The sequence below is a fragment of the Osmerus mordax genome, chromosome 1 (genome assembly GCF_038355195.1).
Source record: "Osmerus mordax isolate fOsmMor3 chromosome 1, fOsmMor3.pri, whole genome shotgun sequence".
NCBI lineage: Eukaryota > Metazoa > Chordata > Actinopteri > Osmeriformes > Osmeridae > Osmerus > Osmerus mordax.
Window position 1 is genome coordinate 7,930,757 of NC_090050.1, and position 25,885 is coordinate 7,956,641.

At 42.4% G+C, this 25,885-nt stretch overlaps 1 protein-coding gene across 3 annotated transcripts; it reads left to right on the top strand.

Moving 5' to 3' along the window:
- The first annotated feature begins 137 nt into the window (after positions 1-137).
- ptpra (protein tyrosine phosphatase receptor type A) lies at positions 138-24,741 on the top strand. Of its 3 annotated transcripts, XM_067229518.1 has the most exons (23): positions 138-459; positions 9,780-9,826; positions 10,091-10,172; positions 10,597-11,037; positions 11,340-11,354; positions 12,942-13,044; positions 14,044-14,117; positions 14,669-14,805; positions 15,217-15,307; positions 15,894-15,970; positions 16,068-16,104; positions 16,222-16,319; positions 16,604-16,723; positions 17,096-17,262; positions 17,500-17,635; positions 18,037-18,186; positions 18,371-18,464; positions 18,771-18,847; positions 19,051-19,185; positions 19,976-20,101; positions 20,704-20,855; positions 21,565-21,700; positions 22,961-24,741. In XM_067229518.1, exons 2-23 carry the CDS (start codon positions 9,806-9,808, stop codon positions 23,033-23,035), a joined length of 2,544 nt encoding a protein of 847 aa, XP_067085619.1. In that variant the 5' UTR covers positions 138-459; positions 9,780-9,805; the 3' UTR covers positions 23,036-24,741. The 3 variants fall into 3 exon arrangements, with proteins under 3 accessions (XP_067085619.1, XP_067085699.1, XP_067085777.1); XM_067229598.1 differs by lacking the exon at positions 11,340-11,354 and having other exon boundaries at positions 10,597-11,052; XM_067229676.1 differs by lacking the exon at positions 11,340-11,354.
- The last annotated feature ends 1,144 nt before the right edge of the window (positions 24,742-25,885 follow it).

Here is a 25,885-nt window from a genome sequence, read left to right on the forward strand (position 1 = left end):
TCATTTAAAAAAGATCGACATTTATCCACTAGATAGCGCTGCGATGCAATGGAGTGACGGGACATGCCAGGTCTGGGAATTTGCTGCTTCCCATTCCTCCTGCTGCAGACACACAACATGGCGGACTAGAAGAGGCAGACGACACGCCCGGATACAGTGAATAAACGGTGGGATTTACGTCCCCATCTGCCTTAAGGAAGACTGAGAGACACCACTTTCTTGGGACAACTTTTGGGAATTTAAGGAATTTTGAAGAAACGTTCTAGACACCTGTTTACATACTGGCTCGCAAGCTCTTACCTTCCCAGTTTGGCTGTGTGTGTACCAGATAATTCCTATCACCCAGGCCCCCCACCCCAAACACGCTCTTGCTTCCTGGGGTGTGGAGACTGGGGCCGGGGTTAAAACGTGGAAAAGGGAAAACATTATATTACTTTTGTAAGCGAAACTGGAGTCCCGGTGAGTATATTTATTATGTGATTAGTTGTCACTTGTTATAATGTTGCGTGTTTTCTCTTGGTAAACCCCATGTCGCCCAAGCACTTTCTCGTCCCGCATGTTTTTGCAAAGCCGTGGCGATTATTGTAGAAGATTAAATAATTATGTTGAGGATTACAAAACTGTCATAAAATAACTTCCCATAATGTCTGTAGCGACCCGAACAAAATAGAAGTAGCTTGGAGGCAGGGAGGGATAATTTGGGGAGGGGGGAGGGGGGGGGGGGGGGGGTCTGGCGAGAAAGGGGGCGAGGGAACTGTGCCACAGCATATCTTTATCAGAGGTCAGCCCGGTAGTGTGTTCTGTGAACGCATTCATCGCAACAATGTAAAGCGAAAAAACTAAAGGGGTCCAGTGCGTTCTAACCCAACTGAAAACTACATATTGATCAACGCTTTGTTGCTACACGTTTCGAAAGGGTGGGGTTGGTGGGGAGTGCGGGTTTGCGTGGGACTCTAGCCCCGGAATTAGGTCGTATGAAACAACCCATGCCCCATCAAATCACAACAGATGTCTTCTCCTTCAAGCACGTTCCGTACATAATCATTACACCCTTTCACATATTCTCTCATGCTCTTTGGCTTTCTCCGGGTATTACTTGTTCTGACTGGAAAGCAATAATCAGTCTAGCCAATATCGAACTTTTGATCTGAATCTTACCTAATCAGGACCTATGTGGATCTCAACAGGTTTATGTAATTATTGATAGATCTGTTTGTGTTGACTTTAACAGAAGCAAGAAACATTTGCTAATTTAGTTGTTGGTTGCTATGTTTAAACTTCAGTGTAGTCAGTGGCTTTGATATTTAATTTCATTATCCTAAACTGTTAACCGTTAACTACTGCTTTCTATTCAATAGTAGGCCTAGACACTCGCCTAGACTTTGTGAGAGAGTCAAGAATCAAACTCTTCAACACTGCAAGAAAAGCTAAGCATCTTACTGAACATTGAATCATTGTTAAACTCTACCGGGAGGTGGTATGATGCAAAGGTAAACCACCTAAATGGAAAACAATAGTCCCCTGTTTTCAGTAGAGTTTCCGAAAGTGGCACTTTCTAATAATAGGCCTAATTTGTTCTTCTTCAGAGCATCACAGTTTCTGCATCAAAGCTTTTGAGTAAAGTGCACTCTGATACCCTTTCTCCTTCCTTTGGGGATACATTCAAACGTCAACAAAATGAAGGAACACAAACACCCATACACCTATTTGCTGTGTAGACCATAAGAATGCAAAACTATAGCGTATTGACTGTAACATCCTCTTGTCTAAATCAAAAAAAGTTTTAGTCAAAGGAAAGATTGTCACAAAGACAAATTTCTGCAAATGTGGGGAAGGTCATGAATTAAAGGGCTTGTAAAGAAACCATGCATGTATGGCGAAGGCTAGCATATCATATCTAAAGCGAGCTGTGCTGCGTCTGTTTCCGCCTGGAGCTTGACTTGTCATGTCTGGAGCGCTTCAGTGAACTGTTACAATGGTCTCCAACTCACTTAGCTATGTCTGTGCTGCTCCTGAATCCCGTTTCCCCCCCACTGAGCTTGGCATGTCATGTCTGAGCTACCCGAGTGCACAGCTGAGACTGCTTCTATCTGACAATGACTCACCAGATCTAGACTGGCCAAGCTTCTTGGCAGGCCTACCCTGACCTTGACTTTTCATGCCTGGACTTGTCACTGCTCCTCCCAAAAAACTCTGTCAAGACACCTCAAGACATCCATTGCAACAGCTGGAGTTTGGTGTCAACAAGAAACATTATGCTGTTCGCTCACCATGGCCTCCTTGCGTATATTTGAATGGGTTGTATAGTAAGGTCTGTAGTTTAACTCACACTATTGCAGTAGCAATGAATATGGTAGGCAAAGTGATTTGGTGACAATAACCTTAATGTCACATAGCCTAATAAAGAACCAAGATGAAGCTAGACCCATTTCCTTTAAATTCTAAGTAAATCCTTTTAAACCAGTGACTGGATGTAATGTGGTTAGGATTGTTTCTGGTGAGCAACCAGCTTTTCATGAAGGGAAAGAGATTTGATATTTTATCTGTGTGGTAGGTTTCCTATCTCCCTTCTGGTATTAGCCTATTTTACAACCTTAGATGATAGAATGTGCCCATGTTTGGGTCTGTGGGTACGTTAAACTTCAGTTGAAATGTCTTATGGGTACCCCAAATTGCCACGGCTTTTAAGCTGTTTGTGTGGTGGAGAATTGGGCATTGCCGGGTTGGGAGGGTGTGTTTCCAAAAAAGAAAGTATGATCCTGGTGTGTTTGTGCTGCATTTGCGAATCAACCAATCGGCATCAGATGAGGAACTGCTGGCAGCTACGGGCGTTGTTGAAATTAGCCTGTGATGGATGGGGATAGTTCATCCAATCGGCTGCAAGGATTTTCTGGAAGTGCCTACCCTTTTCCAAACTGTTTCCCAGATGGATATGTGTAACAAACCATCGAGCAAGTCAGGTTGGCTGTACTTAGCTTGCATCTAGCAATGAGTAATCCCCCTACTTCATATTTAAAAAGTGGGAACATGTTTATTATAAAAATTAACTTAATGGGTGAGATCAATGTATTTCAGTTGTGTTGTTTCTGTCTTTTCCCATCATGCCTGACTAATAAGCTACAGTCAGTCAACTGAATGGATCAAGGTACTTGATCTAATTATACAAGCCTAGATAGAATCTTCTTTTTTCCTTTCACTTCCCACCAAAGATGCAGGCTCATGTCCAGGCTAGCTTGTGAGCAATTTCAACACAATTCAGCCAATCCGTAGGGTTCAGGGGTGTTTGCCAGTCACTTGATCTCATGGAATTCTCAGGGAGAAACTGCAAAATTATCAGTATCTATGATTTTAGAATGCTCATTTACCGAATGTCTGATGCAGAATTTAGGCTAGATTGTCTCTGCTCTTAACTGCTATCTTATTTTCAAGCCTGCCACTACCTGTCTGCCTTTCATTTGCTTCAGACCTAAATTGTCTCATTAGACCTATAAATAGGCTCCAAGTGTTTCATATTGTCATTTGGTGCCTCTCATGTACTTGAAAGAGTACAAAGATAGTTCTAGGACAGCCTAAACCTGACTGAGACACTTGGACTTCAGCAATGATAGGAGTTGGTTGTTCTTGTGTCTTTTCCATCCATTACTTCAGATGTTGAGGATATGTGGCCAGGCTCTGTTGTACAATGCCCATAAGAGCAAAGCCAGAGTTCGTTTTTTCCATGGAACATCCTTGTATCAAGCCTCTAGTGACCTCTCAACCCCACCTTAGATTAGTCTACATACACTGATGGCACATGGTGTAGAGTAGAGCTGTGCAATATGGCTGAAATACCATACAATGATTATTTCAATGGATATTGCCATTTTAATTGCAGTCATGGTTTGGTTTGTACCATTTCAATGTATCTAGCACACATTCCGTTTTGTTTGTCAGTCTATACAATTGTAAATAATTTTGTATTTTAGAGTGGTATCTTGGTATTAGAAGGAAATTACAAAGATGTACCTTGTTTTGGAAAAAAGGTAGCTTGATTTGCTAAATTCAGATGTAGTAAGAAGCGACAAAAACAAATGATCATTAACAGGTGTAATCATTTGATCATTGATTCTGTGTCAATTACATGAACCCAAATTGTTGCATTTTGCTGATTAAGCAAAAAAAAATTGGCTCAAATCCCAATTTCAGCATGAATATGGTTAATTATACAGCCCCGTGTATCCTACGCCAGCACAACAGTCCCTACAAATACGTTTTGATTTCTGATGGGCTAGGTTTGGGTCTCTTGTTGTATACAGGAAGATGATGGAACAAGAGAAGGATGATGGTGACTGAAGATACAGGCACTTTGGAAGTTCCTCTTGTGCAATTGTTGAGTAGGACTACAGTGATATGCCGGACGGCATATGTGTGCTTTCTAGTTTGCCAGTAAGGGACCCAGCAATCCAAACTGTGTTTGAATGACTAGAGAAGTGAGTGTGGGTTTTTAAGCAAGCCCATGGCGGCCCCACCGCCACACTCCGGGTCAGAGCGGCTTTTGGGCAAGGCCACTGTTAGTGTTGCCACATCCTCTAACTCCGTATGATGTGGGCTGACCGTAAAGGCCCCTTGCACGCTCTGTGAGAAAACCCCACAACAAAGCAGGGCACAGACTACACAGCTTGCCTGACTCACTCAAGTTCACTCCCAGAGACAGAAAAATGTCTTGGGCCATAAAAGCCTGGCATGTTTTGACCACCAGGAGCTGTCCACACATGCAGCTGACAGACAGGGAGACATGCTATGCATGTTTAGCCACGGTGCCAATCCTGGATCCCTCCCTCACTTTTCATAAGCTTACATGGTTATGAATGAGGCTTAAGTTAACCCAAACCACACTAGGAAGAGTAGTAGCCCCTGAAAAGGAAAGTCCAATGGATTGTGGTCAATGTATGCGGCATTGAGGAGGTATAATCTGTGGTCTGTTTTCGGGGGAAGAGCCCTCGTGGCCCTGGTGAAGGCCTATTACAGCCTGTGATGAAGAAAGTAATTCAAAGTATGGCTTTCACACAAGACCCACCCAAGGGCACAGTCAGTAGAGTATTAATATGCCATGAATGGAGGACAGACAGACCGCCATTATCTCTCAATGGGGCAGTGTGCCCTGGAGTCAGCAAGGCAGACTCCCCCCACGACTCCCCCTCTCGATACAGTTGCTGAATCATCCCCCCCCCCCCCCCCCCCCCAGACTCCCAGTACTTTCTTGTCTTGGTTTTGTCAAAGCATCAAGGCCATTGAGCTTCTTCTAATCAATGAGGTTCCAGGCACACTAATGTTGTTAGTCTAAACCTACCCACCACAGACAAGATGAGTAGGCTGGTGATGGAACACACTATCTAGCTCCCTGTGACTTCCTGTAATATGGTATGGTTCCGCTGGCATTATGTTTGTAATACTAAGGGACTAGATTCTTTCAAAGTTCTGTAGCACAGTGTAGCAAATCCATCCTATGAAGGCAGTATGTTACAGTTCTTTGTAAAGTGAGCATAGTAATGTGATTCAGTACCATGATGCTACTGGGACTGCTAAAAGATTAACAAAATTGAAGTAAGGAAGTTCTGCATGCTGTATAGTTTAACCCTTGTGTTATCTTCGGGTCATTCTGACCCATCAGTCATTGTGACCCACCGTCGTATTGCGACAACTTTACCGCATACAAAAACAAAGTGAAGCATTTTCTTTTAACCGTTGGGCTGTCTCAGACCCCCCCCCCATTGCGAAGGTTAAAATAATATATATATTTTTTTGTTGTTGTATTGATTAAAATTGGGTAAACACAACGATGGTTCGTTATGAACCTTTGGGTCATGTGACCCGAAGGCAGCACAAGGGTTAAGTTTGGCATGGAGATGGACTTGGCAGATACACCTCCACATGTCCTCCTTGATACTGGCCAGCTTTAAGTGGATACAGTTCAAATGCTATGTGAGCATGAGTCCTGTGTCCACTCTGAAATGTCACACTAATTAGGCCAACACTTGACCACAGGCAGAGTAACAATGTATTCATTAGTCACGCCGGATTCAACACGCACAACATATGTATGAGTATGAGGGCCTACGCAAAGTCAATGGAACCGGGTTACAGCATTGACACTGAACGGGTCAGCTTGTAGACTGAACGGGTTGCCTGTTTTGTGTAAAAATAGGGTTTTAGATTGGTCTCTGCCAAAGGGATATCCTTGGCACGTTTCGAAGGTCCAAATTGGTTGGATTCATTCATTCGTTCTTGTAAGGATGTGCAGCATAGAGTTCTATTTGTAGTTTTTTTTTGCAGAGGACCTTCTTGCTGTGCTGCTACAGAGTGTCTTTGTTTAAGTTATAATATCGCTTAATTGGTGTAGGTTATTTAATTGGGTGTGGTGGGATAGTTTTGGCACTTGAACTGGGCACATCCTGGAAGGAAAGGAGCAGAGAGGCTTGATAACCATCAGTCTATGGTAGGTACATTTCAGATGTCTGGTTTGGTACATACCAACCCAACAGTCTAAATAAGCATACAGGTGATCGACAGTTTTCTCACTGGATCTATGGTTGGATAGTCGTCTATGATGAATATTTCATAATAAAGGTTTTTGCCAGATGGGTTGTCCAACTACTCTCTTTGGTGTATTTGTCTCCCAAGATGGCTCCTTTTGATTTGTAATTAGTGTTATTTTTGGACTCAAGCAGATTTCACCTTGCCAGCTCGTCCTATTGTATCCTGCTGCCTAGCCCTCATAAAACAACCTTACATTTGGGCGACATCTTTCTAGAATTGTTTTTGGTAGGGGTTTCTGGAAGTGTATGACATCAACTATCATACAGAACCAGGACATTTGTCTAAAGATGGGTACAGATATAGTAGCCTGGGTACCAGACAATTGCGAGCTCATATTTATTTGCTCTGGCAGATAGGTCTGGCCACCCTCCTATTCCGACAGATTTTGCTCTGGCATGAAAAGTGACATCACAACTGTTTATCTAGAATGGGACGGGTTTGATACAATGACAATACAGAAGAGCGCCGATGAAGCATCTTTGTAAGCAACCAAGATTACTTTTTGTTGCTCTGATTGGTTGTTTCTATCCAATTGCATTCCAGAGGCATTTTGGTCTGTGCCCATTAAGAACACTTAATGGAAATCAAAAAAGGGAACTGAGAGGTTCCAGATGAATACGCATTAGCGAATTGGTCTGATGATGCCAGGTGAGGCATACAGCATTTATTCTACAGTGTGCATGATTTTGATAATCCAGGTAAGCAATATTAAGCACTGGGGAGCCTCAACTGTGCATTGTTTTCTGGAAACATTCTGAAGAACTGTAACTAACCTAAAGGTCCAAGGGGATAACATGGAGATCGTGTTTGTGTTTGATTTGTAATTGTCAGTACAGAACCAAATCTGTAGATTAAGATCTAGCAGTAAAACAGGAACTTGCAGCATGTTCTAATTCCTTTGTCCCTTCTAGAAGGAGAATATCTTGATTGGCCATGGCTGTCAACAAAGCTTTCGTAACAGGAAACCATTTTTAAGCAAGAGGGGGAGAACTTCTCTCGCAGCATCCACTGCTCATGGCAAAGAGCATATGTCTGGCAACCAGGAAAATCTTTTTCATGAGAAGATGTGATTTGTAGAACTCAGTGCCTAGATCTAGTGGCCCATCACCATCCCGCAGTATTCAAATAAATCACTAGTAAAATAACCTGCTTGATGTTTATTCAATATTTATTACGTGATCCGTTCCATATTGTCAAATGATATATTTGGGAGTGCATAAGGCCAACCTACATACCCCATTTACAAATACACTTTCTTTCACCTATTTATGCTATTTTAAGTGTCATTGGAGGGGGTGGGAGAAGGGGGCACATTACTCCACAGGATGTAGGAACAGGACAGCACTTGTGCTTAGTGTAGTATGCTTGAGCTAGGAACACTTAACATCACACACACACAGAAAAGGTTAGGGTGTGCTCAGAGGGTAGAAACGCGTTTAACTTGGTCTCAAAATCCAGACGCACCCTGACCTACTGATCGAGCTGCTGACTTCCGTTTGAAAAGCATTCCTGTCAGCGCTCGCACTCTGGGATGTCACACTGCTAGACCCCATGCAGAGCGACAGCTAATCTATAATGTGACAATGAGTCATGCAATAAAAAAGGTCGTTCAGAAAGGCTCTGAATGACACAAAACTGATTTCACATTGGCAAAATCACGATTGAAACTAAGTTATAGCTAAATTGGGCAACATTTTGTACAATTTGTAGACTGGTACCTTTTGTACCAAACTTTGGGGTTGCTAACTCCCTATTCATTATTGATGTAATGGCTACCGGCTATTATGTTATTTGTTTTAATGGGGTTTGGTCCTCTTGTGGTTGGATGAGAATTTAGGCGTTGCATTGAAAGGGGTCAAAGATCAGGAGGTTGCCCCTTTTTTGTACAAGTTTTGAGTTTTTGGGTGGCTACCAGCTGTACTGGGCTAGACGACAAGGGCAGGAAAGGGCGAGCTCTCTGTTTTATGAGTTTCCTGGAGTCTGAATCAGCAGCAGAGATAGAGGCTGGAATCATCCCTGAAAATAACTTTGTCACGATGGAGCATTATAGTTCTGTTACCATGGCAGTTCTGGATTGCAATCTTTCTGGTGTCTCCTTTCAAGGAGGTGGAACACAATTTGGAAGTAAGGAATGACATTAGGCACCAAATTTGATTGGATACCACAAAGATTGGCTGTGCTCTGGTTAGTCGTTTTGGTGTGGCCTTGTGCTTAAAGTGGTCTTAGATGTAACCTAATCAGGCATACATCGTTTGGTGACCCTGTTCAAAAACATTTATATTTATTGTATGTATCTTATTTTATAACCCTAAGCACTAAACTGGCACAGTATTTGTTTTCAGCACCTAATTTTGCAAATCCCCTCATGTAATCTGTGAAATCCAGCAATTCTGTGTCTAACGTTACAGTGCCCTCGCTTCTGGACTGCAGATTTTATAAAGAGAGCCAGAAGGTTTGGATTATCTCAGGGCCAGGACCACCAGATTAAGCCCAGAATTATCACAGCTATGTCAGTGAGACAGCATCAAGGGACAGGGTAGGGTTTACACCAAAGGCTGACAGTCAGTCAACCCATCCTGCCATGCTCTTATCTATCCTCTTGGCCCTCAACTCATTCAAGCTCATTTCAATAATGCTATTAGTTAGAAGCAAGGTCCAATTCTAATCCAGTCAATTCATAAAGTCAAGTATGACACTATTCCATTACAGTGTAAATCTGTGTAAACTGAATGAGGAATTTGAAAAGGACCGAGGAGTTCACTTGACATTGTAATTTAGATTCATGTTTCTGAAAATGCCTCTTTTCCCAGCATAGCTGGCTCTCCAGTCTTCCTCATAACCCAAGATGGAATACATACACAAGGCCTTTTTCCTTGCAGTGTCCCAGAATAATGTCTATCATTTATTATTCATATTGTTACAGAGCACCACCTGGATACAAGAGATATGCATTGCTGTGAGGAGAGTTGCTGGGATTTTGCAGTGCCCAAGAGATTTTGCTCTGTTGTCTTTTTTTTGTGTGCAGACTTGTATTTATTCTAGAATTTTGCTTTGACGTGTGTTTTGTAACAACAAAACCTTATTTCAAATAATGAATACTTGGGAAACTTGAGGAATGAATTGATCGTGAGTCTGAATAAAGAGACAATATTAGAATCAACAAAAGCATACATATAACAAATTGACATTTCTGTTTCTTCTAGGACCACACTGTGCGAATGAGTGATTGATGCCAATTTCGCACTTTAAGGTGAGAATAAACCTTAAAATGATCACATTCTCTTCAAATACCCATTGCCATATTCGTCTAAACATAGTAATACATTTAGCGAAAATAAATAAATAAAACTGGGCTTGCTTAAATTGAATGGGATTACTGTCCAGAATTGAGCAAGTGGGATTAAGATTAGAGATTAAAGAACTGTATTATAATCCAGACATAATCTTGATAACTTCATCTATGACTGGACAATATTCTGGTTGATTCTTATTAAAACTATGTTTGTTCGTGCAGGGCAGTATGGGTATGTGTCCCCTGCTCCTGCTGCTCAGTCTAGCCCTGGGGACCTCTGCCCAGGAACCTCCCTCCCCGACAGGTAAGACAGGGACACGTATCACAACAATATGGACTATGATGCTCTAAAAAGTAGGGAGTTGACATTTTATGTACAGCAGTTTCTTGCTAAAGTTGAGCAAAGTACACCTGTAAAAGATCTGAGAAAAGATCATCTATGAATTGGTACTGAACTTGAGTTTAACCTTTTCTATGAGGAGAGCATCAACTAAAATGCTTGTGATGTTGTGGAACTGTAATTTGACTTCCTAAAAGTATAATATGTAGGGCATGCTGTGTGATGTGATGTCAGTTATGGTTGCCGCTTGATGGTGGGGTTTCATGGAAATGCGACCCTAATTTTAGAAATCTAAAGAGAGCCAGAAGGACACCTTGCGTGAATGCTATAAGAGAAGGGATTTGGAATTCAAATGTTTTGTGTTTGTCCTTTACCATCTTTTTGTAAGGTCCAATCCATACTGCCAAACCCCCAAACCTTACTGCGGCCTCCCTCCTCAATGTTACGGTGGTAACGCCCCCTGTTGCACCAACCACGACAATTGCCACAGCATCAACAGTTGCAACCACAACGACCACCACAACAATCGCCACAACAACAAACAATGAGGCTGTATTAACAGGGGGTCCTGCTGCCACCCCCGTGCCTGCTCCCCATCTTCCCCCTGCCCCAACCAAAGACCCTCTGGCCCCCCCGACCACATTGCAGTCCCCAGTCTCAACAACCGTCGTCCAGGATGGGGGAGGCGGAGCGTACAACGCAACCACGCCTTCTGGTCCGGAAGGCTCAACGCTATACACAGACATGGGTACAGATTTTTCCCTGGAGATGGAGACCTCCACTGAGACCACCGTTGAGCACACATCGGCCAACAGCAACAACATTCCAGGTGTGTGTGTGTGTGGTCGGTCGCTCTACTGGGTCGATTAAATGAATGAAAAAGAAGAAGAATATTGAATGTCCATTGTTCACATCGCTACAATACGTGGTGCCGTTTTTTCGAGCTTTTCTCGCAGGAAGCAGAGAGATTTGAATATGTAAACACAGTGCACGGTGCCTGCTAATTGTGCCTGTGTACCACTGAGTAATAGGATTAGCAAGCTGGGAAACACAATGCATGGGTTGTCTCTGATATGTTGCCATTTCTGTCGAGACTTGGTGAGAACGCTTTTCTTGTCTTTTCGTTCACAGGTGGCAACGAGACAGGTGAGACAGCCCTCAGTTGTGTGTAAACTAGTACAGTAATGACTGTCAGATGGAGGTAGGACGGACTGGATACAAAACACCTAAAGGTAGACTCAGGGAAATGTTATCATTCTGTACCCTGGAGGGACTTCCTTCGATACCAACAACATCATAGACTTAAGCTTAAAACTGGCTATTAACTACCCGATATATCCTCAATAGACCCTCACGCTCTCATCGTAAACACATAAGCGTCCCTGAAACCGCAAGTCTCTCAATTTTCAACCAACATATCATGCACCTTCGAAGCACACCACCGTGCATGTCTTTCCTTATATCGCCCCCGGAGAGATGCAACAGATGTCGTCAGCAGTCAGAGCAGCTGCTATATGTCAGTTATATAAGACTGTCCCCAATGTGTTAGTTAGCGAGCACTGGGTCGTCTTCCTCCTCCCATCTATGGCTCCTCTGTTGCTAGGCATTAGCCGGCGACCAGTCTTCTGCCATGTCAGCCTCTCTGTCCACCATTGTGGGGGATGCATTAGAATGTATACACTGTTCCACATAGAGTAAATCACTCTCTATCCAATGTTCTATGAAGGGGTGTTGCGATGCAGCTGAAGATTTTCTAAATGAATTGCTTGCATGCCAATCGGGGGTGGTAGATGTGATGAAACTATACTGGTCGACAGCAATTGAGTGGAGTATATTGAGTAATTCAGGTCTCATTTGTATTTGTTCATGTACTTTGTACTTATGTATTTTATTTATTAACGTTTCACTCCAGGGTTTATTGTTGCTTGGCTAGCTGCATCTTAATCTATATTTAATTCAACACGACATGTCACCACAGGCGTGTGTTGAACGTCAAATTATGCCCCTTTATATCAGAGAAAAAAAAACTTGACTGACGTTTGTTTTGTTCTTGGACCCTATTTGAAAGCTGTTAGAATTCATCTTTTCTCTTCCTCCCTTCCTCCCTCTTAAATCCCTGATCTAATGTCAATAGATTTGTAACAACTGTGTAGAAGAGACACTTGACTCATCTAATCACGTAAGATCAGATACTGCCTCTAGGAACAGAAGGATGGATTTATTTCTAGAATATTCAAACAGGGCTCACTTTACAGTGCATATGAATTGTGAGTAGGGTGAGGTCGAAAACAATATGCTTTTTAAGCATTTGCGTAGACTTGATATCCAATGTAATTATGCATGTCAGGAAAAATAACTCATGACTCTTCAGCATGTCTTGCATCAGATGCTGAAAAAATACATATTTTTGTCAAATGTTCTATATGGTACAAAAATGTTTTGGAATTGTCCCATAAGTTAAATAGTGATGTATCTTTTTAGTGATTACACAGGACAGAGTGTTCACCCTAGTGATGTAGTTCTTTATCTCTGTGAACACATAACATATTAACAGAGACACCATGACATTAGACTTCTCATGACAATGGAAAAAGAACTCTCAAGTTGTCACCACTGTCACAGATTTACTTTGAGACCTGGCACATGTGCTTTTACTGTTCTTAAAAAAAAGTATTTCTCTCTCTCTTCCTATCTCTCCCTCTCTATCTCTCATACACACACTCTTCTTCTCAGAACAAGAGCCCCCCTCTGATGAAATGCCCATCATCGCTGTGATGGTGGCCCTCTCCTCCCTGCTTGTCATAGTCTTCATCATCATCATCCTTTACATGCTGAGGTCAGACTTATCACACATGCCAACACACACACACACACACAACCCTTCTGCCACACCGCTAGCCGGCAAACTCGAGTCATGTGGGTCTGTTAGTCAGAACAACAGAATGAGACACATCCCATTGACATCTGTGATTCGATCTAGCTGAATCCATATTGTAGAATTTTTCTCAGTACACGCAATTCTGTTCATATGATGCAGACTGTCCGATTCAAGTGTTCATTGAAGTCTTTCTTTTGGTTAAATAAGTAGTCAGAAAGATATAAATGTGATTTCTGTCGCCGTAATTTTTTTTTTTCACTCTATAAAAAAATATTATAACGCAATGTAGCTCGTGTGTAATATCATACAGGTGAAATAGCAGTAGTTTTGGTTGTCTCTATTTTGCGAACGAATTGTTCTTTGCGAATGAATTGCTAATTGGAGTGATACCACTCTTAATCTGGGATTTGGTCTTCCTTGCTAAACTGTCAGGTGTCGCCTAGCAGGGGGGGTTGTTCAGTCTCTAGTGCTGCTCAGCAGCTCACACCTACATGTGCTTCCTGTGTTGAGAAATTTACAACATGGCATCTTCTGCCAGTGTGCACTTGTGCAGCCTGGTCCTAAAGATGCCCTGCATGTTTTAGATGTGTCCCTGCTCCCACATGCCTGATTCCAATTAATGGATTGTTTTGAAGCTCAACAGAAGCCTGACAACAACCCATTCATTTGAATCATGTGTGTTGAAAGAGGGAAGCGTCAAAAAGTGCAGGGCAGGGGGTCCTTGAAGACCAGGGTTGCGAGAGGCTGCACTAGAGCACATCCCAATAAATTATGTTAACATGTGGTCACATATCTCAACACACACACACTCAATCAATTGGTTCCTTCAAGCTGGAGACCTGTGGGGATGGCCCAGGGTGCTGCAGTTACCATGGCAATGACTGATTGTGATTCTGGAGTGAGATTCCTGAAATATGTATTCATCCTAGTGTGTGTATGCTATGGGGTGATTGACAGGTTTAAGAAGTACAAGCAAGCGGGCAGCCATTCCAATTCCTTCAGGCTGACCAACGGCAGATCAGATGAAACAGGTAAAATCATGTCTATTGCTGTATTGCGTATGCCGTTATACTTGTGTGTGGCAAGCATACGTGGACGTCTATCATCTGATGTTGTATTCAGTCCACATCTGATGTGTACATTTGTGTACACACCTGGTTACATTTAAGTGGCCCAGGGTACGATTAGATAGACCTCACAATCTTGACCAATAACCTTGTCATCCACAAACTCCTGGGCCAATGTTGTTAGTGTATTGTTCATTGGAATGACTTAAGATCCTTCTGCGTCTAGCCTCAGTGCCTCAGTGGGAGTGTAATGCTACAGTGACATCAGGTGTTCATGGTGTGGTATGACAGTAAATGTTGAGAGTTCGTGTGTTTTGGAATGTGGTTTTTACAATCCCTAATACATTTGTTTTTATATTTTACTGGGTTTTGGTAGGTGAATTTAATAATGCTGCTTAGATTTTTTTGCTTCACAACAGTATAGGTCTCACTTTTTTTCTCTCCTTTTTTCTACTCGGTATCTCCACCTATCTTCCCTCCTGTTTCTTTCCTCTCCTTCCTGCTTGCTGGCTCAGAGCTACAGAGTGTGCCGCTATTGGCCCGCTCTCCCAGTACAAACAGGAAGTATCCGCCCCTTCCTGTCGATAAGCTGGAGGAGGAGATGAATCGTCGCATGGCCGACGACAACAAGCTCTTCAGGGAGGAGTTCAATGTAAGCCCAAGTACACCTAGTCCCACTGTTTTGTTTTTTTTCCACTCTCTCACCCGCTCTTCCACACAGACATACATTTATCAGATTTTTCTTTCTCATTCTCACACTCCCTCTCGCACTCATTCACACAAGCAGACAAAAAAAAGTGTGAAGTCTTATCAAACATGCGCTCACTCACACACGCAGATGCTAACACAGTCGTTTGTAAACACATACACTCACAACCAAGTGATCTATGCATTTGCACCGATATTACATCAATGCATTTCCCACCTTGTATATCACCAGTACTTAAGAAATGCATGATGGAACACGCCGCAATACCAAACGCCGTCCATAGCGCTGAGCTGGTACAACCAGGCTTGTCCCTTCGTCTCCCCCTAACACGTCTCCCTCCATCTGTCTGTCCAGGCGCTGCCGGTGTGTCCCATCCAGGCTTCGTGCGACGCCGCCTCCAAAGAGGAGAACAAGGAGAAGAACCGCTACGTCAACATCCTGCCGTGTGAGTGACGAGGGGGAGAGAGGGGGGGAGGAGAGAGAAAGGTGGGGAGGAGGAGAGAAAGAGGGAGGGGAAGAAAGAAAGATGGAGGCAGGGAGAAAGGGGGGGGGAGAGGGGGATTAAGAAAGCGGTGGGGAGAAGGAGGAGAGAAAGAGGGAGGGAAAGATGGAGGCAGGGAGAAAAGCGGGAAGGGAGAAGTAAAGGAAAAGGGGGAGCAGTATCATGCCGTTATCACAATATCATACAATGTATCATAGACACTGTATCACAGACATAAAGGTTGTGTAATTGTGCAAGTGGAGACTGGCACTGTATTTCATGTTCAGTTCAAATTGCATTTTGTAGTGGAACTCTTTAAAAGGTCCACTCCCATGCCAGTAAAATTGCATTAGGGTAGTGTTCTTGTTTCTATGATGTAAATGATAGCTTTGTATCATCTTTCAAGGGGTAAGGATAGTTTGAATACTTAATGATGGTTTTGTTTTGAGACTCGGCATATGTCCGTCTTTCCTTTTGTTTCTGTTGTTTCTCTATTTCTGTCTCTGTCTCTCTATCTCTGTCTCTCTTTCTGTCTCTCTCTCTCTTCCAGATGACCACTCCAGAGTGCATCTCCTGTCTCTGGAAGGAGTCCCAGACTCCGACTTCATCAATGCTTCTTTTATCAATGTGAGTGTGTTATGAGAACATGGCCCAGATTACCGCATTTCAATCCAAAGTGGTGGATAATAGACTCATGCACATTCCCTCCTTTTTTTGTCTCCAGGGTTACCAGGAGAAGAATAAATTCATTGCTGCGCAAGGTAAGTACTGCACAGTTAGATCAGAGCGTTCACTTGTCTTTTTTCTAGTTATCCAGTCATTTGAATTCTTGCTGGTTGACAGCTATACATCAAGTTTTCTCTCTCTGTCTCCCTCAGGACCAAAGGAGGAGACGGTAAACGACTTCTGGAGAATGATTTGGGAGCAGAACACGGCAACCATCGTCATGGTGACCAATCTGAAGGAGAGAAAAGAGGTAGAGAACAGAGAAGGGCAAAGATGGAAGGCGTCGATGTGGTGCTAGATTTGACTGTGTGTGGGTGAAAGGTTATCCATGCTGGTGCCACTCAAAGGTTCTGAAGCAAAGAAAAAGAAAACAACGTGGTTAAAGCAAAACGACATGGAATGTCATAGTAGCTACTTTGGGGGTTTTATCCGACTATCCTTTCAAAACGAAATTCTATTCTATAACTCTCCCCTCTCTCTTCCTCTCCCCTCCTCACTCTCTCCCTCTATCCCATTCCTCCCTCCGTCCCCCAGTGCAAGTGTGCCCAGTACTGGCCGGACCAGGGCTGCTGGACCTACGGTAACATCCGTGTGTCAGTGGAGGACATGATGGTGCTGGTGGACTATACCATCCGCAAGTTCTGCATCCAGCAGGTGACCCACTGTTCCTCCCTCCTTTTCTCAGTCTCTCCTTCCTTCCCTCTCTCTTACTCTTTCTCCATCTGACCCACTCCCTCGTTTCCTCTCACACTCTCTGTTTCGTTCCCTCCCTCTCTGTCACTCTTTCCTTCCCTTTCTGCCCTTCTGCATCCAGCAGGTAACCCACTGTTCCTCCCTCCCTCTCTCTCTCCGTCCCTCTCTCTCTGCTTCTCTGACCCACTCCCTCATTTCCCCCCCACGCTCTCCCTTTCATTCTCCCCCTCCTTCCCTCTCTCTCCTTGCCTCTTTCAAATTTCCTAACAAGGTTAACTTTGGTGTTGATTCTATATGTATAATCCATAGTCATTCCTGTCTCCCTCCCTCAAGGTGGGCGACGTGTCGGGTAAGAAGCCCCAGCGTCTGGTGACCCAGTTCCACTTCACCAGCTGGCCGGACTTTGGTGTGCCTTTCACACCCATAGGCATGCTCAAATTCCTCAAGAAGGTCAAGAACTGCAACCCGCAGTACGCTGGGCCCATAGTGGTGCATTGCAGGTGAGTGTGAACATGTGTGTGTGAGGAAGAGGGAGAGAGGCAGAGATAGATAGAGATATACCTACATACACACACCTGCAGGAAGTTATATTGGGTTAGGGTTTCAGGTTAAATCTGTAGGGTGTGCTACCTACAGGGAATTATATTGGGTTAGGTTTACGTGTTACCTGCGGGGACTAACACAGGGTTTTGATACAGAGGCGTGTCTTTCCTCGCTCTTCTTATTCCCTGTGTCAGCGCGGGCGTGGGGAGGACGGGCACATTTATAGTGATCGACGCCATGCTGGACATGATGAACACTGAGAGGAAGGTGGACGTGTTCGGCTTTGTCACCCGCATCCGGGCTCAGCGCTGCCAGATGGTGCAGACCGACGTGAGTGTGACTGAAAACGACCTGAACGAGTTCAATAAATATAGGCTGTACATGCGTTAGTTTTCATACTCAAAGTTTGTGCGAAGTTGCTCCTTCACGTCCTCTGGTCCTCCCTCTCTCCCTCCCATCTTGCCTCCTCCCATCGCTCTTTCTCCCTCTTCCCCTCTTTCTTATCCCTCCCTCTGTCCATCATTCATTCCCTCTCCCCATCTCTCCCTGGAATCCCTCTCTCTCCCTCTATCCTTCGCTCCCTCCCATCGCTCCCTTCCTTCCATCTTGCCTCCACCCTCCCTCCCATCGCTCTCTCTCCCTCTTCCCCTCTTCCTTATCTCTCTCTCTCCATTTCTCTTTGGAATCTCCCTCCCTCCATCCCTCCCTCCCATCTCCCTCCCTGTCAACAGATGCAGTACGTGTTCATCTTCCAGGCCATGCTGGAGCACTACCTGTATGGGGATACAGAGCTGGAGGTCACCTCCCTGGAGTCCCATCTGGCTAAGCTCTACGCCCCCTCACCAGGGGCCGGCTGTGGGGGGATGGAGGCAGAGTTTAAGGTGTGTGTGTATGTGAGTGTGTGTGGGTTTGTATGGGCGCGCGCATGTTTTCTATTTCTTTTTTTTTTTTTTTTTTCAAAGAAGAAATTACGAATCTATTACAATATTTGAAAAAGTAGGCTGTATTGTTGCACGTTCCGAAATCTACTGATGAATCCCTCTTCCATTGTTTGACCCTGTGCAGAAACTGACCTCTATCAAGATCCAGAATGACAAGATGAGGACAGGAAACCTGCCTGCTAACATGAAGAAGAACAGAGTTCTCCAGATCATCCCATGTGAGTGGGGATAGTTACACGTGTGTGTATGGCCAGTTGTGGAATTCAGCCTGAACTCTTAATAAAAGTGTATTTCCAATTGGTCACTAAATGTACGAATGTATGTATGAATGTCATGGTTCTGTTTTGCAATGTATATTTTACAGGACCACATTTTCTATGCCATTGCAAATGTTTTATTTCCAAATGAATTATTATTCATGCACTGTGTTCATGTACTATAGATTTTTTTTGCAGTACTATTTTCCTCACAGGAAAGGTTTTGTCTATTGTGTTCTTTAAATACATTTTCACTCTTGACTGTAGATGAGTTCAACAGAGTTATTATCCCAGTCAAGAGGGGTGAGGAGAACACAGATTATGTCAACGCTTCCTTTATCGATGTGAGTATGAAATACCTTTCATTTAATTGACTTTTTTTGCGCTGCCATATTATTTCATGTCTACTTTTCTTCCCTGTTCTGTCTCCCTCTTACTTTCTATCTTCCCCTCTTTTTGGTTATCTTTTTTTGTATATACATACAGTACACCTTTCTTTGACACTTTGAGTCAGTGCACAATAAAAACAAATTGTTTTGGACCCCAGGGCTACCGTCAGAAGGACTCGTACATGGCCTGCCAGGGTCCGCTGCAGCACACCATTGAAGACTTTTGGAGGATGATCTGGGAGTGGAGGAGCTGTTCCATAGTCATGCTGACCGAGCTGGAGGAGAGAGGCCAGGTACGGAGGGTGGAGAGGCCCGACAACGACAGAGGGAGAGGAGGATAGGAAAGGGGGAAGGTAGAGGGGGTGGGAGCAGGAGATGTATATTTACACTAACAGTAACAGTTAGTAACAAAGGTCCTAATTAAGTGGACTTTCCAGGACCGGGACTAAGTTGCAAAGTTGGACCAGCACATATTAAATTCAATTTGAATGTAAATCACTATAAAACATTTCAGTACAGCTGTCACAAAATTGGAACAATATGATTCCCATAAAAACATAATTAAATTGACATTACATTTACATTTAGTCATTTAGCACATTTACAGTAAGTACAGGGACATTCCCCCGAGGCAAGTAGGGTGAAGTGCCTTGGACACAACGTCATTTGACACGGCCAGGAATCGAACTGGCAACCTTCGGATTACTAGCCCGATTCCCTCACCGCTCAGCCACCTGACTCCCTTACCTTTTATATATAAGATATACATATACAAACACCATATTTAAACTAGTGTTGGACAACCCTGTTATAAATTAAAGGACAATTCTATTCAGGATTAATCTGTAGCACACAACGCATTTGTTATACCATGTATGGTGAGATGAGAGAGGGATGAGAGACAATAGGATGGACTGGAGGGAAAACACAGAGAGAGGGATCAATTACTGATGGTTGTAAAAGAGGGATAAGAAAGCTCTATAGCTAGACAGGGAGGGTAATACTTCATCTCAGACCCAAGCATCTTACCATGTCTCTTTCTCTCTCCTCGCTCCCTCCTTCTGCCTCTCCATCTCTCCATAGGAGAAGTGCGCCCAGTACTGGCCCAGCGACGGTGTGGTGGTGTACGGCGACATCTCCATCGAGCTGAAGAGAGAGGAGGAGAGTGAGAGCTACACCATCAGAGACCTGCTGGTCACCAACAACAGAGTAAGGATGGCCACCTTGGAGCCACTGTGCTACAAGCAGACATAGTTTACTAACATAGTTAGTTGTATGAACTATACTGTAGAAAATGACATTGGGAATTAAATGAATATACTTGTCTTCAATTATTCATTGTTTCCTTATTATTATATTAACCACATTTATTTAACAGATCTACATGCATATGTGGTGACTGTACATAAGTTAGTTATGCATAGTCGCTATATACTGCTCTAATCAGCTAGGATGTGATTACTTTTAAAATACTTTAAGACAAAATGTTAATGGTCACAACATAAACCTGTTATTTGGGTCAACTGAATCTGTTCCATTAAAATAAAATGACTTAAAACCAATTTTTTAAATTAATTCCCAGCCTTAAATTCTAGTAATCGTGTCGTAAGATTGTATTTTTAACCATTTCTGCTTGTAGTACCATAGTTGTGCTATAATTGAAGTTACCACAGTGATTTATAAGTGTGTTCTCATTCTCTTATCATTCCTCCCCACCCCTGAATCACCATTCATTATCTCACTCTCCTTCTCTGTCCATCTCACCTACCTCTCCCCTTCACCTATCTCCCCATCTCTGTGTCCGACTGCAGGAGAACAAGGCCAGAGCGGTACGGCTGTTCCATTTCCATGGCTGGCCTGAGGTGGGCATCCCCACCGACGGCAAAGGCATGATCAACATCATCGCTGCCGTGCAGAAACAGCAACAACAGTCAGGAAATCACCCCATCACAGTGCACTGCAGGTAAACAGAATTCTATAATAATGGATTCGTCCTCGCTATTTAGATCAATCAAGCTCAGCTACAGTAAGCTAATTTATGTAAACTAATTTATGAAATTGAACGTTTCAGCAGAGTATGGGATGTTATAGTTACATGAATTCAAAAGCAACAATAATAGGGGGTCAGATGGGTGAGCAGTTAGGGAATATGGCTACCAATCAGAAGGTTGCCGGTTCGATTTCTGGCCGTGATTTTAGCAAGTAAGCTCAAAAGGAAGGAATATATAACCAGAAGAACTTCACAGAATGATAAAATGTCTCACTGCATTACAATCAACCTTGACGTCTTTGGTTGACAGTGAGAAAAGGTTAACTTTGATATAATTAGAAGTTTTGGAGTAAGAATTAATCAAAAGGTTTGTTACCTGTTACTGGCTCCATTAAACCCATCTGTGGAGCTAGATCATGTGGCATTTTGTAGCTTTCTGTAGGTACTAAATTGATGCCTGTGATTATGAAGCAACATTTATGTAATTCTGGGGGACATCTTGGCCAATATGCTCAATGCAAGTATTGGTCTGCATATGTGTAGTTGTACCTAATATTTCTGAGCACTAATCTGTGTATGTGTGTTTCTTCCTCTTTCTTTCTTCCTGTCTGTCTGTGTGTGTGTGTGTCTGTCTGTGTTTGTGTGTGTATGTCTGTTTGTGTCTGTGTCTGTCTCTTTTCAGTGCTGGGGCAGGGCGTACGGGGACCTTCTGTGCCCTCAGCACGGTCCTAGAGCGGGTGAAGGCAGAGGGCATCCTGGATGTGTTCCAGACAGTGAAGAGCCTGAGGCTGCAGAGGCCGCACATGGTGCAGACACTGGTAAGAGACTGCTCACTAGCTTCACCTACAACATACACAACAAGGCGTATTTTCATTGGGATTATGAATGTTGAATCTTAAAAAGGCTGGTTGTTCAATTGACACATTTTCAGGATGCCAGTTTCAACTATTCATTTTAACTTTAAAACTGCTAAGTATAACATTTAGCATTTCAGACAAGGTACAAAAGCCTTTTAATAGCTTATATTAGGCCTATAACTGACTGCTGAAAGAATGTACTGTACTATGTAGTTAATTAAAGAGTGCATTGAAAAGAGTGCAAAAAGGCGGATGAACCCACTACAAAGGATCATCCTAGACATAAGCCTACTTAGCCTACTTCTTCAGTAGTTTGTTGACGGTCACTAAACATTTACATTGGCTAGGTGGCTGGCTGGTTGTAAATAAAGACCTATGGGTGCGGTGCTAAACCCCGGGTGAACGTGTAGTAAAGTCGGCAAGACGAAACAATGGCTGTCCAAATATCTGTTGAATATCAAACTAACTTTACCACGGTAATTTTTTCATCTTTCTTGGGCACTTTGTAATGCTTCCTCACTGTCGACAAGTTTGTTGCATTTATAAAGCGCGCGCGCCTCACTGCACCATATTTTCTATTTTATCGTGTCATTAAAAACGTAATTGTTCGGTACAATGTATTCGGCCTTTTCACTTGTTCGGTTTGACACCAAAAGTGCTTTTTTTATTATATATTCCGGGAATATATAGCGTAATTATAGCCTATATATTTTTTGTAATTCTTTAGGAGGTCGTTTTGGGGGGGGGTGGGCCTTCCCTCCAAAACAATGGTAGGGGAAACATAAACCATCTCTGGTCACTGACTATAAATCTCCTACTCCCAACTTAGTGGACCACAATGTGTGCTATGTATATTTACATGTATGTAATTATTAACGTAACTAAATGTTATCAATATAATGGAAAAAATAAATACAATTGTATTGGATGCTTAAGGGTAGGATATACATTTTAAATTGAACAATGATTAACTAAAATATCCACAAATGACATCATTGGATAGAGAAGGACTCACCTAATCCACGAGAAAAAAGCTATTGCCAATTTCCAATAAACCTCAACTTGAAGTACCTACCTTTTAGGCACTGTGGTTTAGTGTTCTGCGTCAAACATTTTTGACGCAGTTGTTTTCAGTAACCGGTAGTTTAAAAAGTAACTTTTACGCACTGCAGTTTAAGTAGCAGGTTCTCATTTTCATCTTCCTCTTTTGAACCCCTTTAGGAGCAGTATGAATTTTGCTACAAAGTGGTCCAGGAGTATATCGATGCCTTTTCTGACTACGCCAACTTCAAGTAGGGACCAACAGGAGAATGGACACCCATATGCCGTCACAAACACGCACCCAACAGAGAGAAGCAAACAAACTTTTCACAGCCTAGATGAGTGGACGGACTGCACTGAGGAAAAGGGAAACAGAAGTGTTAGTTGCAACAACGGCAGTGCAGTCATCAAATATGAATATCAGAGATGCCTTCTTAAATATTTTGTAATATTGATCTTGTTAATACAGCCCTATTTGTTGCCCCCAACCTCAAAATGTATATATACTTACCCTTTCTTCTTTTTTTCTTTTTTTAAGCAGCTAAGTGCGACATTTTTAGGATGACATTTATAGTGTATTTTATTGGTATATATATAAATATAAATATATATGAACATCAGCCTGACGCTATAATGGCCTATGTTGAAAATCAAGAGTCAGGAAAACGGTGTTGGGGCTTTCTTTGTGGTGTTGCTATTTGTATTTTTTTATTATTATTATTATTATTTTGCAGTTGTGACAGACACATAAAAGGCTGTTGGGTTCACCAGAGTCAAGCTGTAGCAGGTCAAAGCTAGTTTGTGAGCCTCAAAGTAAGCATTTACAGAGCCTATCACAACTCTTGTTCTCTTCTGTCTTATAGCACACAAACACATACACGCACCACATGCTTTATCTGGGAGCCTAAATGCAGGGGCAGCCACAACAGCTCAGTGAATTGCCCCAAATCCCCTTTAGAGTCACAAGAAGTCAAGGTTCAACAAAGGTGGATCATGTGTTGTCTGGATCTTGTTGTTCCTTTCACACTGCACTCCTGACCTGATGACACAAGTGCACAAGCATACCGCCCTATCACCAACTCCTCTCAGGGCACAAACAATATATACATAAATAAATAGGGAAATGTGAAATGTTCTATTCTTTTAAGACATGCTGATTTCTGCAGATAACTTTCTGTATGTTGCTTAGTGTAATAATGTCTGCTAAATGCCATAAGCTACGTTGTTACTATTGCTATTTCCGCCTTTGTGCCAAAGCCCATCCATTATCTTCCTGTTGCAGTTTTAGAATCAGAATTTTATTCTGATTCTGATTAAACTGCAACAGGATTCTCTCAGCTAAGTCGTGAGTGAGTCTTAGGTTATGGATGGATTTGGTTTGTGTTTAAGGACACTATAATTTCTGGTTATTTGCATAACCGGGCAGTAAAGCATTTTGGAAAATAATATAAATACTAAAGAATTGGTCAAATGCATTCTAATATCTTTCACAAAATTATCTTGAAACGTTGGTTTTGTTAAAACATTATGGTCCTGTACTGCAAAAGAGAATCATTCATGGATTCTCTTACATTAATCATTTGCACTCTAGATACATTGGTTTCAACATTTTCTTATCAGTTACTCCATTGTTGTTAAGGACCAATTATGATGTATTTTAAGTATTTTTCATATTTTAAATGAAAATTATAATACATGTTCACTCATCCCTTTTTTGGACTAGTATTTCATTTGACTGTAGTTCCTTTTTGATTCTGTTGGTTGAAGTATAGTATCAAATAACCCATCTGCAGAACCCTTTCCCTTTTAGCTTCACCTTGTGTTTTGATCATCTGAATTACATTATTGACATCAGCAAGGTCACCTTTACTGAAGAATGTTGTATTTCAATCCTGTCACTTTTGATATTGCTCAGACATTGAATACATTGTTACCTTTTGTTAATGAAGAGTGCCCTGAAATATTTTGCAGTGATTGTTTCTTTCAGAAAAGTCTTCTTGCAGCATAAGGAAATCTTGGGTTAACCTGAAAGCATTCCTATGAGTCTTCGTAACATTTTAAGATGTGATTGTAATGAAAGGTAAAATTTCGGTTACACAGTTTAGGTAACCTCCATTCTATCTCGGTCAAGGCAGGATATGACTGGAAATTGTGTATTCTCCTGACGATTTCCTGTTAAGTAATTTAATATCTGTCTATTTTATCTGTTGACTGAGATGAAATTGAACTGACCCCTATCCTGGTCTGTTGGACCAGTCTACTGTTTCCAACCGGTCTGATTGTAAAATGATTGTAACTGATGATAGTTGGGGGTGGTGTCTCTGAGACATCTACATATTTGATGATATGAAGTAAGAGAAGTCGCGATCTGAGGTGGTCCAATTAGGTGAATAGTATTGTTTTAAGTTCCCAGTTCTCCATTTATCTCCATGTTTTAGTATTAACAGCTATATAAGAGCCATGAAACCCAGGTAAAGCTTTACCTGAGGCTAGTCAACACCATAAGGATTAGATACTCCATCTATGTTGTAGTGGATGGCTATGGTTTGTTCTGGATTTTCCACAGTGTTGTTAAAAGTAGAAGTACCAAAAATCCAGCACTTGTGTATTTTCTTTAATCAAGAAAAAATAATAGATTTGATGATCGATTTGCGCCTTGCGTCAATTTGCACCAAAAAGAAGCCCTCAAAATAAGTAAGCCAATGAATATGTAACGCCAGACAAGTGTCTTGGCCTTAGAGAAATTAAGGGGCATTTCATTTAATTAAGTCTCAAGCTAGGTCTATTGCTCACCATTTTAATTAAACATGATCCACCTTAAAGGCCACACGTTTCAGTTCTTCAGTTGAGCTGTTCTCATTTTGTCATCATTTCATGTTGGCACATCCTTCCAAAGCATCACAAGTGCCCATAGCTTACAGTTGATGACATTTTGTTTGGATTTGTTGTTTTCTTTAAATGGAGAACATCTAAGAACATTTGGTAAGCAGTGCTGTGTCTGTGGAGCAATGGGGAGTCTCAAGACAGTTGTTTGGATGTTTGTGTCAATCCTTTCTTCAATAATGTGGGTTTGTCAATGATTGTGTCTGTTTGGCAGATTGTTAT